Source organism: Denticeps clupeoides, chromosome 2, assembly GCF_900700375.1.
Source record: "Denticeps clupeoides chromosome 2, fDenClu1.1, whole genome shotgun sequence".
Taxonomy (NCBI): domain Eukaryota; kingdom Metazoa; phylum Chordata; class Actinopteri; order Clupeiformes; family Denticipitidae; genus Denticeps; species Denticeps clupeoides.
The window spans coordinates 28,835,881-28,851,139 of NC_041708.1; the positions used below are offsets into that span (position 1 = coordinate 28,835,881).

The 15,259-nt window shown below is 44.2% G+C and overlaps 1 protein-coding gene across 3 annotated transcripts; it reads right to left on the bottom strand.

The window, feature by feature from the left end:
* Positions 1 to 1,153: 1,153 nt before the first annotated feature.
* On the bottom strand, positions 1,154 to 14,618 carry LOC114784304 (glycogen debranching enzyme-like). Of its 3 annotated transcripts, none has more exons than XM_028969589.1 (33): positions 14,406 to 14,618; positions 13,884 to 14,094; positions 12,905 to 13,074; positions 11,891 to 12,094; positions 10,655 to 10,836; positions 10,465 to 10,576; positions 10,184 to 10,310; positions 9,910 to 10,021; positions 9,729 to 9,826; positions 9,509 to 9,648; positions 9,213 to 9,400; positions 8,871 to 8,994; positions 8,295 to 8,458; positions 8,067 to 8,168; positions 7,730 to 7,885; positions 7,492 to 7,642; positions 7,244 to 7,368; positions 6,825 to 6,937; positions 5,143 to 5,277; positions 4,898 to 5,028; positions 4,677 to 4,813; positions 4,434 to 4,567; positions 3,976 to 4,151; positions 3,755 to 3,857; positions 3,035 to 3,260; positions 2,835 to 2,946; positions 2,620 to 2,755; positions 2,304 to 2,416; positions 2,003 to 2,214; positions 1,815 to 1,912; positions 1,644 to 1,731; positions 1,443 to 1,576; positions 1,154 to 1,366 (listed from the first exon to the last, which is right to left on the bottom strand). In XM_028969589.1, exons 1-33 carry the CDS (start codon positions 14,443 to 14,445, stop codon positions 1,249 to 1,251), a joined length of 4,572 nt encoding a protein of 1,523 aa, XP_028825422.1. In that variant the 5' UTR covers positions 14,446 to 14,618; the 3' UTR covers positions 1,154 to 1,248. The 3 variants fall into 3 exon arrangements, with proteins under 3 accessions (XP_028825422.1, XP_028825423.1, XP_028825424.1); XM_028969590.1 differs by having other exon boundaries at positions 9,910 to 10,003; positions 14,406 to 14,617; XM_028969591.1 differs by lacking the exons at positions 10,655 to 10,836; positions 12,905 to 13,074; positions 13,884 to 14,094; positions 14,406 to 14,618 and having other exon boundaries at positions 11,891 to 12,055.
* Positions 14,619 to 15,259: the final 641 nt, after the last annotated feature.

Below are 15,259 nucleotides of genomic sequence, written 5' to 3' on the forward strand. Positions count from 1 at the left end.
AAACGCTTGATTGTTCGATGATCACGCTTCAGAAGCTTTGCAATTTTAAGAGTGCTGCATCCCTCTACAAGATATCTCACTATTTTTTACTTTTCTGAGCCTGTCAAGTCCTTCTTTTGACCCATTTTGCCAAAGAAAAGGAAGTTGCCTAACAATTATGCACACCTGATATAGGGTGTTGATGTCATTAGACCACACCCCTTCTCATTACAGAGATGCACATCACCTAATATGCTTAATTGGTAGTAGGCTTTCGAGCCTATACAGCTTGGAGAAAGACAACATGCATGAAGAGGATGATGTGGACAAAATACTCATTTGCCTAATAATTCTGCACTCCCTGTATATATATTATGCTGACTAGATAATATCTTGGATCATTCTTCTTCTAAAATTGGTGCACTTTCAAAATCTGCTAAAACTAAAACTAAAACTGACCGTGCACCATTCACTCTGTGCAGCATTGGTCTGCCAACTACCTCACTTTGTCACTTTTACACTTACAAGCTCTGTTTGCACTACATTGTTCACATTGTTTACATGGTTTGCACTCTCCACCATGTGTCCTTATCTGTATATTGTGTTTTTAAAATTGTATTTATACCTTTGTATTTAATGTTACTGTTTGTATTTAATGTTACTTGTAAGCACCATGGGTCTGAGAGTAACGCAATTTCAATTCTCTGCATGTCCTGTACATGTGGCAGAATTGACAATAAAGCTGACTTTGACTTTGACTTATCCTAAATTCATCACCCTACTACCATTATATTTTACTGCTGGTATGATATTCTTTTTCTGAAATGCGGTGTGACTTTTACACGTCTAGCTTTTGAGGATCTTTTGGTCTACATCACTTAGTCTGCCAGGTCTTATTTATGTGATTTCTTGATTGAAAACAGGTGTAGCTCAAGATATTGAATGCAGACGTGTAATAATAAAATCCTTCACTTAAAAACACATTTGATGTTTAGTTGTCTTGTCTTTCACCAACATTTAATATTTGTCATGATGTGAAACATTTAAGAAATCAGAGGGGGCAAAAACTTTTTTTTTAACACCCCTTTATGCATATATGTGTATATAAAAGATTTCTGTATTCTTATCACCTGAATTATTTAATTAACGACAGAATTGAATAAAGAGTACAATATAATGTTTAACAATGTTTAGTAAATAATGTATTTCATTTATTGACTCAAAACATATTGATAAAAAGGCATTTCAAGAACATAAAACACTTCCCCTTCACAAATCATAAAGAACTTCCAGAACAGTGGCAACTGACCAAGCCTGGGTTTCACAACTAAAGGGGCAGTACTGCCCATTCTTATTGGTCAGTTCTGGTAGACCCTTCCATGGAGACCTAAAAGAAAACATCCAATTAAATTAATTATTACTTAGCAAGCCCACAACAATTCCAGAGATTCAAACGTCCTTACCTTTCTAAATGGAGATAGTGCTGGGAAAGAACGTTCTTTGCCAAACGCACAGTCTGACCATAGACGTCCTCACCAAGTCTCTTAGAAAAGCAGAGTTTGGCACGGAGGAAGAAGCCCACCGGCCAAAGCCATTCCTGTAACAGAAGGACTAGACTGTAAAACAGGAAAAACACAAGCTAAGCTCAGTATAACAATACTTACAGGCCCTTGATGGTAGTTGAAGCCTTTAGCCACATTGTAATTGCAGTTATCCAGGGCATTGTCATAGATACCGCAGTATACCATGTCACTATGGGGTGGGAAGATAACCAGTTCACATCAGGAGGAAAAATGTGAATTTCAGAAGAAGGGAAAAAGTTATTCGCCACTCACTCTGGGTCAAGGGTCTTCATTCCCAAGGGACCCAAGAGTTTCTGCTCTGCCATCTCTAACGCCTTCCAAGCCCTATCCACTGAAAACAGCTCAGGAGCCTAGACTCACACAGAAAACCTAGAGTCACCCAGACAAAAACGTCAAAATGTGTATCCTGGGATGCGAATGTGAAGTAAGTTGAGATTTACCACCACCATAGCGATCGTAAAATTAGGCCTGAGCTGGTAATCACACCATGGGCTGGAAGCCCCCAGGCTGTCCTTATAAATGACTCTTTTATGGACCAAATCAGGGTGCTTCTCACTGGGATCGTTTGGGTCATGTGACACAAAGAACAGCTTCTCGAAATTCTCCTGTATTTTTCTGTTCCAATCTTCGTAAGGCACACATACAAGTTGACCTGGAGAACCACAGAACCCAGATCAGCTGAGGCAATAACTGCTACATTAGAAAATAATGGAATTGAAACATCTAATAAAAAGTATGTACCAGCTCTGTCAATGGTGACTGAACAATATGGGAAAAGACCGTTCCTGTGGAGTTCTGCCAACCAGCGCACCGCAGATTTACTGAGTCCCACAATCTCCACCGCAGAACCATCCCTGCAGGGGAAACACCAACCTGACTCTCAATAAAAACTGGAACACTCAAACAATCTGTCAAATCTGAACACAGAACGCAGTTAACTTCCAACACATCTCTACTGAATGGCATGAAGACAATTATTAACCATGATGAGCACTGATCCTGGAGTGTTGGTAGTAAACAGTGTGCATGAGAGTGTAAATACAGGGCTGTTCTGCACCTGGGCGTGGCCGGTATGCCTCTGTTATGGGCTTTATCACTCTCTCCCATTTTGTCCATCCAGGTGCCACAGTTGAACCTGTTCCCACCATAAACAAATCCTGTGTCGAGATTAACTTTAGCCTCAACATTGAAACCTGTGAAGAAACAGAGGTAATCCTGGACAATTATCATTCACGCTTCATCAAATGGAAAATTAGAATATTGCGACCAGACCTTCAGATCTCATATTTCTGTCAATCTGTGGACCAGCATTCCTTTCTCTAAACTCGATCCCCTGCATGTGGCGCTGCATGGCTTCCTGGATGACATCGTACAGTGGCTGCTCCTGTAGGACAAAAGTTCTGCATAAATTCAGCACCAGGCCCTTTATGAATAATATTTTTTTTCTGTGATTGCTTTCCCCAAGACCCCACCCCAGTTCCTGCCGGCTGTGGGTCGGCGTCGTCGGTGGGGTACATGCGCGACACCGGGCAGGTGAGGATGCTGGTGCCATTGGGCACAAGTTTGCAGTAGTCCTGGATGCACTGAAGCCACCACCACACCGCATCACGACAGTTGTAGCGGGCACCCACGCCTTCCCCAAGCAGGTTAGGGATGAGTCCATGTCTCAGAGTGCCAGCAAAGGCCAGGATGATATTCCTGTGGAGCATCCACATCTTCTATCAGAAGCTATAGCTGGCCACAATTTACATTCTGTGTTCTCTGCAGTGACTCTCAGCTCAGACCTATCTGAGTTTTCCCATTAAAGCCTTCGGTGCTGCAGAAGCACTCCTACGTGTTATAAGGTTGTTAAATCAATAGAGATTCTCCTTCAGCTTCTGCCGTTAGGGGGCGCCACAGGGGATCAACCAATCTGGCTGCCCCCACAATCGACATGGCAAATGTTTTACGCCAGATGCCATTCCTTACGCCACTGTCCCCATTTACCCTGGCTTGGAACCAAGACACACAACCCACAATGGCTGGGTTGTTAATTAATACATAGTCTAATTAAACAAAATTCTTTCACATGAAGCCCAGTAAAATTCTGACAATATATTAATTGTTTACCAGCAGGGGCCAGTGAAGAGTAATACACCCACAAAGAAACAGAAAGCAGCACTTCCCCAGATTGGTAGACTGGTCAGCCTGACCTAGCTTCCAGGTGGCGTCCGGTCAGCAGCATGAGTCCACGCAAGGAAATGAAAGTGTCCCGTCCCCAGCAGCGGAAGATCCCAGAGGAGAAATGAGGCAACCCTAAACCGACAACACGATTGGTTATAAGAACCCTAGTACTGTAAAAATGGGTTCCTGGATTAAACAAATATCTTTACAGGTCATTTTAATTTGCTTGGCTATTAAACATTGCTGAGACCTGCAGCAATGGAAACACAGCACTGCTCCTGCTGGTGTGTTACTGTGTTGAGGCGATGGGGGACGTCATGCAGAGATGGGGAGAGGGATGGCAGTGCAGGAACACGCCCCACGCCACACATCTGCACTGAGCAAAGGGCTACCTGCTTCACTAGGGTGGAGCCATTCTGCACAAACCTGAAAATGAAGAACATTTCAGTGGAGGGCAGTTAATGTGCTAACCTTCAAATAGATTGACAACAGGCAAAAGCAACACACAATATCATCAAAATAAGCGTCTGATTAGTATTTATCTACATATCCCCATTTTCTAACATATACTGATGCTCTTATTGGACACCATTTGTCTGTTTCTGTTGTCCAAATAGTCCAAAACATACAACCCCTCTAAGAGAGAAGTACATAATGTTCATATTCAATATGATTATACCATACTGAGTGAGCACTTTCAACACCAACCTTGACATCTGCTTGAAAGCAGCATCTAAAGCAGTGGAATATGCCCCAACAAGAATGGCGTCAAAGTAGCAAGGGACCAGGTAGCGCGGCATGTGCTTCAGGTGGATTAACATGGCCTGAAGCCACTTTCCCACCTGCAGTCATTTTGTATGAAAGGAGACAGGTTGCATGATAGGAGGAGTAATAAGTATAAGGCAGCGAATAAGATCTAAGGAATAAACAGTAAAGTGGCGTGTCTTTCACCTCCTGTAAGGGTCCATCTTTGGTCACCAGGCGGTTGCTGATGTAGTCAATCATCCAGTCGCCTTGTCTCAAGTTCTCACAGAACGGATGCCCCAGGTCATTTTTGGGACGTATTTCGGACATCACAGATATCATGCCTGTTAAAGAAAAAAAGACATGAAAAAGGCAAACAACAGTACACAGTTTTACAAAAGTGTTCATCTGTACATCTGTATAGGTACCTTGCAGGCCAGCATATTTCAGAGACATCCAGGAAGGGATGTTGTAGCAGCCTCCTCGGTCCTCATTCTCCTCAGCTTCACAGCGGAACAGAAGCATGTTCAAATCCGCCAGGCTCAACTTGGACATAAGACTGACAAAAACATGATTAAGGTGGAAAGCTGCCTTCATGAAATGAGATAACACTAAATAAAGTCTCAGACCATTAACTTACTTCCTTGGTGTTTGGAACAACAGTAATACTCACAGTTTCAGGTTCGTTTTCAGTATTTCAGGCCCTTTGGGGTCAGGGAGGCTCCCAGCTTTGTACTGTTGGCTAAATTGGGCGAGGTGACCCCTCAGTATCCCCACCATCTCCTGGGAGTTGAGGTCTAGGTTGACCCTGTGAAAGAATAGATGGGTCATAGCTTACATAAGAAATCAATCTGGATGCACAAAGGCTATACACTAAAAAGAACATATATGTTATTATGAAGAACTTAAAACCTGCTCATGAGGTTTTGGATGGCTTTGAGGTGTGAACTCCAACTGGTTCATTATGAATGTTTGTGCAATTTTTATATTAAATATCAGTAAGGGGGCAGTGGTGGCCTAGCGGTTAAGATTAGATTAGATTAGATTATCTTCAATTTTATTGTCATTACACATGTACAAGTACAGGGCAACGAAATGCAGTTTAGGTCTATCCAGAAGTGCAATAAGCAGCAAGTGCAGGATAAAGGTCAAATAAGTTATGTATATACATAAGGTGACATGTACAGGAGATGGATAAATATGAACATATTTATAGAGAAAAAAGTGTATAGTCAGAATTCTATGGACAATGTAGTGCAATGATTATGTGCAAAAATGTGCTAGATTAGGTAGTACAGTGGTTATCAGGAGTGTGTGAGGGGGGGGCTGTTCCTAAGTCTGCTGGTTCTTGTCCGTGGTAGCCTAACGTGTCTACCCGAAGGCAGGAGAGACAACAGTCGGTGGGCAGGGTAGGAGGAGTCCTTAAGAATACTGCGAGTGCGACACAGGCAGTGCTTCCTCTGGATGTCCTCAATGGATGGAAGTGGAGTCCCTGTGATGTGCTGGGCAGTTTTCACCACCCACTGCATCGCCTTACGCTCAGCAACAGTGTGAGACAGCTGGTTAGGATGCTCTCTATTGTAGAGCGGTAGAAGTTCACCAGGATGGTAGTGGATAGCTGGTTCTTCTCTAATATTCTCAAGAAGAAGAGGCGCTGGTGAGCCTTCTTGACCAGGCTGGAGGTGTTAATGATCCAGGACAGGTCCTCTGAGATGTGGGTCCCCAGGAACTTGAAGGATGAAACAGGCTCCACAGCCATCCCACTGATGTGGATGGGATCATGCGAGCCTCCTCTCTCCCTCCTGAAGTCCACAATGAGCTCCTTGGTCTTGGTGGTGTTTAGGAGCAGATTATTGTCTGTGCACCAAGTGGCCAGATGCTGGACCTCCTTCCTGTAGGCAGTCTCATCGTTGTTGTCGATGAGACCTATCACCGTGGTGTCGTCTTCAAACTTGATAACGGAGTTTGATCCATACACAGGTCGGCAGTCATGAGTGAAGAGGGAGTAGAGGAAGGGGCTCAGCACACAGCCCTGTGGTACACCAGTGCTGAGCATGACAGTAGTGGAGCAGATGTGGCCTGACCTTACATGCTGTGGTCTGTTGGTCAGAAAGTCCAAAGTTTGAATCCCAATCCGCCAAGGTGCCACTGAGGTGCCACTGAGCAAAGCACCGTCCCCACACACTGCTTCCCGTCCCCACACACTGCTCACTCAGGGTGATGGGATAAACGCAGAGGACAAATTTCACTGTGTGCACCGTGTGCTGTACTGCTGTGTATCACATGTGACAATCACTTCACTTTCTTTTATTTTTTTTTAATAATAGAGGTTATTTTGGTGTAATTTTTTTTTACCTGAAAAGAACAACACTTCCAGGAGTGAGATGGCCAAACTCTATCTTGTGCACAAATTCACCGTGACCCTTTGGAATCACCTCTGCCTTTTTCACAACATTACTGTCTTGCACCTGTTGGACACATAAATAAAACAGCTTTAGCATGTCAGCATGTAGGTGAAATCCAACTTCTGAACTCTAATTAGCACAAACCCGAAAAGTCAGAGTGTGCATTGACGCTCCTTTTTTGGGGGCTACACATGGTTCTGATTTTCACAGTGCAAATTTTGTACTATATATTTGTAAACCTATAAACGGAAGCCGAATGGTGTTAGGGCCAAGACCCTGACTGCCACGCAAGATCTGTGGCCGGAACAGTACGAAGCTCACACAGTCTTCTCACACTACAAATTTAGCCCCTGGCAGAGCTCACGTCACCTGAATGTTCTCTCTGATCTCTACTGTGTAGCTGCGCAGCCCGTTAATGCTCCTCTCATCTTTCACGTATGAGACGGTGTTTCTCTGCACTGTCCGAGCCTCCAGCATCACCTCTTCTACTTGACCTGCCAAAGGGAACATATTAGGGCCACAATGATTCGCCGCACCTCAAACCATACGTTCAGAGCACATTGAAAACTTCTTTTGATTATTTTGGACTATATAATAAACTGTACATGGGGGTGTACCGGGAATGAACACAGCTGGAACCTCTTCTCTGAAGTGGTGTGTCTCTGGGTTTTTGAATGCAGTTCGGCACACGGCCACCACTGACTGGTGTGTGTGTGGGTTGTGCCTGGTGATTGTCACAATGTCCTCGTCTGCCTGATCCACATAAACCTGCATGAGTTCAGGAGGAAGACAACATTTGGCCTCTGAGTCTTCATCGCTGTGTCTGCGTCAGTGCAACCGGCACGCTGAACTCACCTGAGTGAAGCCCTTAGTCGCCATCTCCTGGTGCAGCCTGTTCAAGGCCAGTTTGCCTGCTATGATGCCTGTCTGCAAATTCACTTCTTCGACAGAGGAAGGTGTCGCCTCTGGATTCCATTTAGTGTAGAAGCGCTCTTCTTTCCTTACTGAGATCTACAAAATCATGTTTCCATATTTTTATGACAAATCTTTTTTATGAACAAAACATGTTCAAGAAATACTTCCCAGAAGTCCTCAGTTCTGTAACGTCAATCATGTTGTGTAGTGAACAATTGACCCAAGGAATAAAGCATCATGGTGACCAAAACTAAAGTTACTTTTGGCTAGACCTGACCTGGTGAGGGACCAGCTCATCATATCCCCTAGTGCTGCCTGTGGCACAACAAGCCATGGAGACAATGGCAGCGCATGGGAGAGTGTCGTACACAGATCGGACCTACAGATGGATACAGAGAACATTTAGGTTGCACACATCATGTTCAGAGCTATGCGTGCCGAATAAAATAGGTAGGCTAGGATATATTGTTGTATATTGGGTATATGGTATTATTGCTAGACAAACCTGAATGGGGCACTCGTTGTCATGGGTGACATCCAGAAACATGGTGTGGGCGATGGCAGGCACCAGTGGCCTCAGGCTGGGTTGGACAAATGAGCCAACGGGCTCCCCACCAAAACGGTAGACTAGCCTGCCCTCCTCATGGCTGTCCAGAGCACTCATGGCCTCTTGGGATAAATATAGTGCATATTAGGGAATAAATCCTTTGTGTAGCCAGTTTATAATGTTTCTGTTTGTTTCGTTTTTTAGGGCTGACTAACATAAAAGTACAGTATTATCGATAGTGTGGGTGTTTTGTAATTTTGTGATATTGCGTTAAAATGTCAGGCGGTGGTGGCCTACAGGGTAAGGAAGGTAATGGGTTAAAAGCAGAGGACACATTTCGTTCAGTGCACCGTGTTAACCCAGCAGAGGGCAGCCATGACAGCCACCCGGGGAGCAGTGTGTGGGGACGGTGCTTTGCTCAGTGGCACCTCGGCATATCGGGATTCGAACCGGCAACCTTCTGATTACGGGGTCGCTTCCTTTACCGCTAGGTCACCACTGTTACTATAATAAGATTTTTTAGGACCGGTTTACCTCTGATGATGGAAGTGATGCCAAGTCGAGTCACAAACACATTGTCCAGCTGCTCGCTGCCGGTGAAGAGCTCAGCCAACACATACAGGTCAGACCGGACCGCACGAGCCACGCCCAACATGTACTGCACAAAGAACATCCCACCCCCAAGATTACAACAGGATAGGATGATGATGATGGAATGATGTGACAGGACAGGGAAAGGACATTTCTCACTCTTAACAGACACAGAGGAAGCAGATGGAAATCATTCTTTTCTTAAGGTTAATTAAAAATACCTTTGTGAATCGCAAACCCATATTTTGGACCAATTACATAACCAGTATCTTCATCCCAGCGTACCTCAGCAACATGCAGCGGTGTGGAATGGCAGTTGTCCAGACGGACTCCGGCAAAGTGCTTGGCTGTGATCTCTGTGTACTCCTTCATGCGGGCCCAGAGGTACGGGCAGTCGTCAGGCTTCTCCCCATAACGCAGCTTCACACTGTCCCCCCAGCAAATCAGCTCTCTTCTCAGGTACACATGAGACCCTACAGGTAGGAGAAAGGGGCTCTAGCAAGCTAAATTATGAATGTATTTATTTTAGAATAGTTTACAGCTACAAAAGCATGAAACCTAAAATATTAAAACAGTCTTACCCGGTTCTGCAAAGCTCCTCAGAGGGTCATCCCCCATCACCCAGCCATTAAGGGTCATGAAGTAACAGGCTTTGTCTGCTTCATGCATTAGATGCATCTCCTGTTGTAGGGATGTCTCCTCAAACGGGAAGGTAAAATACCTATGCAACATGAAACATGCAAGATATGCAATAAAAAATAAAATTAAATAAAACATTCAGGTGGTATAAAGTGGTAATACATTGTCACAATAGGGTGCTGGCGGCTTATAGGCCCCAGTTTAGGGCCATGGTCAGCAAGACGTTCATAAACTACATTTCCCACAATGCAGTTTGTTGCCTAAAAGAAAACGGCAGAGGAAAGGGCAAATGGTTAATTAGTGAGCAGTGATGTTTAGATGAGCAGAGCTTTATCCTCCATACCTGCTCCAGATGGCAGCACATCTGCTTGTAAAACTCTGCATTTATCTCTTCCAGCCTCCTCCTGAACATCATGCAGCATTCTGGGATGTCGCTACTGTAAAATGTTAACAGACTATAGCGCTTATTATTACAAAATAATATTTTATTATTACTCAATAAGTAACTCATTTTTTGTTATGTACACAGCTATGCAATTACGACATGAACACCAAAGCAACTAGCATTTGTATGCAGCCTCTTTCTTTTAACTGCAATAAAAAGGTTGTTCCCTCACCCATTCCTAGCAAAGTGCTCCAGCGCTGCACTCATATCCACGGTGCTGCCAAAGCGCCTGTTTTGTGGGTCTGGAACTACATTTAGATCAGGCAGGTCCCTTGCGCTGCCGCTTACCGGTTTACAGCCTGGTTAACATGGACCGAAACAACTGAATATTTTACACTAAAACTGTTGCAGTGTAGGGTACAGATAATTAATCATACTTCTGATTATATCATATTGACATGGTTGGAATTGCATTTCCTTTGCTTAGGCTTCAGGGGAGCAACATAGTCTTACCTTCCTTCAGCAAATTCCTAAACTGCTCCGTAGTTTTGTCCACGTTCACCTGGAAAAACTCCCACAGCCTAATCTGAGGGAAGACTTCTTTCCAGAGAACCGTCCGTAATACCTGTGTCAGAGAGACAGTGTGGCATCTTACTGAGCTTACTGAGCTATTTACGCGTGTAAATTTTCACTTTCAGCTCACACTCAGAGATTTCTCATCCTCTATGAGCGCCGACAGGCCCTGGTGGCAGAACTTTCCATCAGCCACATCGCAGCTGAAGTGCCAGAGGGCCCGGTCCAGAACCCAGGCGGGCTTCAGGTGCGGAGTGTTCACCAGGTTGTAGCCACACTCCGGGTGGAGCTGCAGCCACTCACTGTTCACGGCTTTCACAGGAAATACCAGTAAACAAATAAAATTGTTTTACCAGCTCACTGGCACAAGTGACCGGTGAGGTACATGTCTGTAGCTCATGCAGTGAGTGGCTGGCATAACATTCGTACCCACAATGCCTGTTAATAGCCCTGACTAAGGGATGTTTGTTACTTGATGAATATGCCTCAGTGGTCTCTGTACTGTCACCCCCATTGCCTTCTTAATGGGAGCCCTGGTGCGTACAACTCATGTGAGTCGTTATGAATGAACAAGTGAGAGATTTAGGAATGTAAAATGGCAGGTAGGGGCTTTGTCAGCTGTACACCCATAGAGAATCATGTCTCTCTTTTTTTTTTTTTTAAAGAAACTGTAACACTGAACCGCAGAGACTCTGGGGTCTTCAACTGCATAACTCATGCTTATTAGTTGTGAGAAAAACGAATTAAATTGATGCCTGAACTCATGATGCCAATTTCAAACACCCATTTATTTTCTTTCCTTTTTTTTTTTATTTGTGCATCTGCTTGATGTCATAGATAAGAGTGCTAAATGTTCATTTTCAACACGTCAACCAGACCATTACATAAGACATTTACTGGTCTATTCAAAAGTATATATTGTCAATCTAACTATAGTCTTTTAGAGTAAATTTAAAAGAAAGTTAGATTTGACAAGCGACCCAAGGTGAAAAGGAAAGTCTTTTCCAATTTTTTGGCAGCAGAGGGCGCTCTACATCTACATGTTTTAATGCAGCATGAGGAATGTAAAGCACTCTTGGCAAAGGCAAAATGAAATTCTATAATGTCAGAGATTACACTATAAGCCACATCTGTTGTCACCTTATGTGAGCAAAATGGCAAAGGTTCACACCATTATAACTTTGACCTGACTGGCTTTCAGTACTGGCAAAAAAAAACAGTTTACAAGGTCACTTTCTTAGGAAGCCTCTAGAAAGAAGATCTGTGGACAGCTGAGGCCGAAATGCATACTGGGAACCACCCACTAGGTAAAGATCCCTTGGTGGAATTCTACATAGAGACACCCCACCACAGAGTGTGACTGTACCCGTATGATTGTATACGACATCGGTGATGCACAACACGTTCCACTCCGTCTTCACTCTGGCCACCAAGTTCCCCACATCTGTCCAGGTGTAGCTCTTCCCAGGCGGAGAGAAGTCTGGGTTCAGCTCCAGCTGATCAGTTAAGGCGTAGCAGGAACGCGACTGCCCCAGAGGCTGTAGAGGTGTGAAGTGGATCATGTTGTAGCCTTGAAAGAAGGTGGCATGTGTGAATTATTTTGCAATTAATACCCTGCAATTAACTGAAATCAAATTTTAAGACTAAAGCTTGCTATAATACACGCAATGAAACTCTGACAGTGATCCATTGTCACATGTGACACACCGCAGCACAGCACCCAGTGCACACAGTGAAATGTGGTCTCTCTGTTTAACCAAGTGGGCAGCCATGAAAGGGGACAGCACATTGCTCAAGGGAACCTCAGTAGTATATGGGCGATTCGGGATGTGAACCCCCAAACTTCTGGTTACGGGTCTGCTTCCTTACCTGCTAGGCCACCCCTGCCCCCGGAAGACAAAAGTGAAGTGATTGTCATTGTCAAACACTGCAGCACAGCACCCGGTGACACCCAACGAAATGGGTGCTCTGCATTTTACCCATGAGCCATGACTAGGTCACCGCTGCCTAGCATGTGTGGTAAAGGGGCTCAGACAGAAGATGATCAGGTCATTTAAATAAAACACCATGCACTCTCTCTCAGTAAATAAAATGGAAATACATTTTTGTATTTGGCAAAAAAAAGAATTTAATTTCCACCTATGGGCTGATTCAGATAATAGGCTCAAAATGCTGTGAGGCGGGAGTCAGATGGGATGGGGTGTGTTTAAATATTTTCACTGCTCCTGTGTGCCTCCATTTATGTAGGTCTCTGCTTATGATGTGTCATAGGTCAGACCCCACACAGGAAGTTAATTGCATGTTACATATGTATTAATTTTGACAGCCCTAAAAATCACCATTTCAATGTCAGAGAACACACAGTAACATATCTACAAACCGGCTTCCTTAGCCACGCGGAGCCTGTCCAGCCACTCGTCCAGTGGTCCCAGGCACTTGGCCAGGTAGGTCTGACTGGTGATGCAGTTGAGGGGGAGAACCTGACTGCTGGGCCCCACATGAAGCACGGGATCCACCACGATGTAGCCGCTGCCTGCTCGGTCCTCATCCCTGTTAAAGACAAGATATCCAGGGATCATGTGTCTGAAACAGAATTCCGTCACAAACGCACAGGTCACACATGCACATGTTAGATCAGAAGTGGAAAACGATATATTTGCAACTAATTAGCCATACACACACACACACACACATACACACACTCATCAAAACACACCTGTAGACGTTCTCTGTGGACGTTATGGAGAATAATCCAGTTTGAATAATCCAATAAAAGCAACACATTTAGACTGCTTTGTTCACTATTTTCATCATAAAAAGCTGCTCCATGAGATGGTCATTAGCATGAGTGAATGATAAGAAAGTGTTCAGCATAAACCTTCATGAATATTGCAAACCATATCTGTTGTCTGACTTATGGTGGTGGAAAGCAGCCAAGAGTGTTAAAAATGCTGCCATCACAGCAAAAGTGTCTTGCTTCGAAGAGACTGAAAACCCAGCTGAAATTTTTTGTCTTGTTTGCACTTTTTTGTTTATTACATAAGCTCACGTGTTAATTTCATATTTCATAATATGAATATAATATAATACCATATGATATTATATGTCCAGTATTAATAGATAATATCAAAATCATTGCTTAGCTAATATGCAAGACCACAAACAACAGATCGAGAAAGCAAACGCACAACTATGTCTTCTATGTTTTTGCCTTCTATGTCTTCTATGTATCATGTTCTATGTTCTGTCTAAGTGGGAGTGGTTTTCAAGTAAGAATTTCATTGTGCTCTGTACGCTGTACTTTGTACATATGACAATAAACTTCAACCTCAACCTCAACAAGAAGCGCAGACACACACCCACAGCCGAAGTAGTACTGGTAGGATCCAGCCACCTCCAGGTCCAGCTTACAGAACTTTTCCGAGTCGGCCTCTCCCCTGGTGGGGTTGATCCACTCCAGGGACCTGAACCTGCTGCGGTCGAACTTCTGTCCTTGTGCAGGGTAGTTGGTGTACACACGCACCGCCCTCCCTTGGAGCGTAGGCCCCAGTCTGAACTGGAGCTCAAAGCCTAGTAGGACACAGGCGAGCAGGTGAGGAAGGTGACAGCACGGCGAGGGACGTCACCAGATCGCACCAGCGCGTTTTTTTTAAATGAACCGAATTCGGTTCCTTTTCATGACCTTTTACCTTTTTCAAGTGCATGTGATTATTAAACTTTATTCACACAACACAGTAAAACAAGGTTTTGCTTCACGCAAACATCTGACAACGTCTTAGTGAAATTATTTCCATGCCATAATAATCTTTTCCTTCTCTGAAAGAGAAGCGTTACTCTACAACTCTGCCTGCGGAGTAAAGTGGGTGGAAGTCCTGCTGTACCTCGCTCCAGTCGAAAGAGGGTCCGCTCCGGCCTCGCCATGTCGCGGAGGACTCGGCCGCACTCGGTGCCGGAGCCGGAGCCGCGTCCACGTCCCTTATTTAGGCTGTGACCTTTGCGCACGGTGGGGGGCGGGCAGGCGCTCCCACCCCGACTACCGAGTCTTTAAACCCGGTAAACGTAATAAACGTATTAAACTCGGTAAACGTATTAAACCCGGTAAACGTAATAAACGTATTAAACCCGGTAAACGTAATACATGTTTTAAACCCGGTAAACGTAATAAACGTATTAAACCCGGTAAACGTAATAAACGTATTAAACCCGGTAAACGTAATAAACGTATTAAACTCGGTAAACGTAATAAACGTATTAAACCCGGTAAACGTAATAAATGTTTTAAACCCGGTAAACGTATTAAACCCGGTAAACGTAATAAACGTATTAAACCCGGTAAACGTAATACATGTTTTAAACACGGTAAACGTATTAAACCCGGTAAACGTATTAAACCCGGTAAACGTAGTAAACGTATTAAACTCGGTAAACGGCCGCATAAGGTGCCGTTTTGAAGAACCGGGTAATGGGTGAGGTGCCAAGAACTAAAATAACTACTGACTGCGCACCTTTGCAAAATCAAATAATGTTAATAAAGTGAAAATGCTGACGCGACAACCAGATTTGGTCAATATAAGGAGCGTCATGAAATGATTCATCCAAAAGCTCTGTACTTGTGTTTCTTCTCTTCCGAGCGGTAATCAGAAGTTTGCCGGTTCGAATCCTGAGCCTGTACCGTCCCCACACACTGGGGAGGGTGATGGTTAAAAGCAGAGGACACGTTTCGTTGTGTCACCGT

Coding starts and splice junctions, on each gene's coding strand:
- LOC114784304 (XM_028969589.1), bottom strand. CDS start 14,445: ATGGCGAGGCCGGAGCGGACCCTCTTTCGACTGGAGCGAG. Junction 6,938..7,243: donor AGATCAGAGAGAACATTCAG/GTGACGTGAGCT, acceptor TGTGTCCAACAG/GTGCAAGACAGTAATGTTGT. Junction 1,732..1,814: donor ATGAAGACCCTTGACCCAGA/GTGAGTGGCGAA, acceptor CCCACCCCATAG/TGACATGGTATACTGCGGTA.